The sequence below is a fragment of the Penaeus monodon genome, chromosome 25, assembly GCF_015228065.2.
Source record: "Penaeus monodon isolate SGIC_2016 chromosome 25, NSTDA_Pmon_1, whole genome shotgun sequence".
NCBI lineage: Eukaryota > Metazoa > Arthropoda > Malacostraca > Decapoda > Penaeidae > Penaeus > Penaeus monodon.
Window position 1 is genome coordinate 33,922,375 of NC_051410.1, and position 246 is coordinate 33,922,620.

At 53.3% G+C, this 246-nt stretch overlaps 1 protein-coding gene across 1 annotated transcript in view; it reads right to left on the reverse strand.

Moving 5' to 3' along the window:
• LOC119589162 overlaps window positions 1–246 on the reverse strand; it is a gene marked incomplete in the record, with an annotated part of 255,201 nt that overhangs the window by 135,974 nt on the left and 118,981 nt on the right. Inside the window, 1 exon segment of the mRNA XM_037937749.1 lies at window positions 164–234. Coding sequence (XP_037793677.1) covers window positions 164–234 — 71 coding nt within the window.

A 246-nucleotide genomic window follows, 5' to 3' on the forward strand; every position in this document is an offset into this window, starting at 1 on the left:
CTGCGTCTGACTGGCTGTGATAGACGGGCTGACCGGGAAATATCTATAGGGAGCGAACGTGTATGTATAATAAGCATCAGGGTCTATAAAAACACGTCGCGGAGACATTGTAAAGGTAAACATCTCAGCTAAAATCAAACACCCTTCTCCCTCGCCCCCTCACCTCGCCGCGATCTGCTTCCTCCTTTCATCCTTGTATCTCTGGATCCGCTCCCTCCTCTCCAGCTCCGCGCGCTCCGGGTCGTC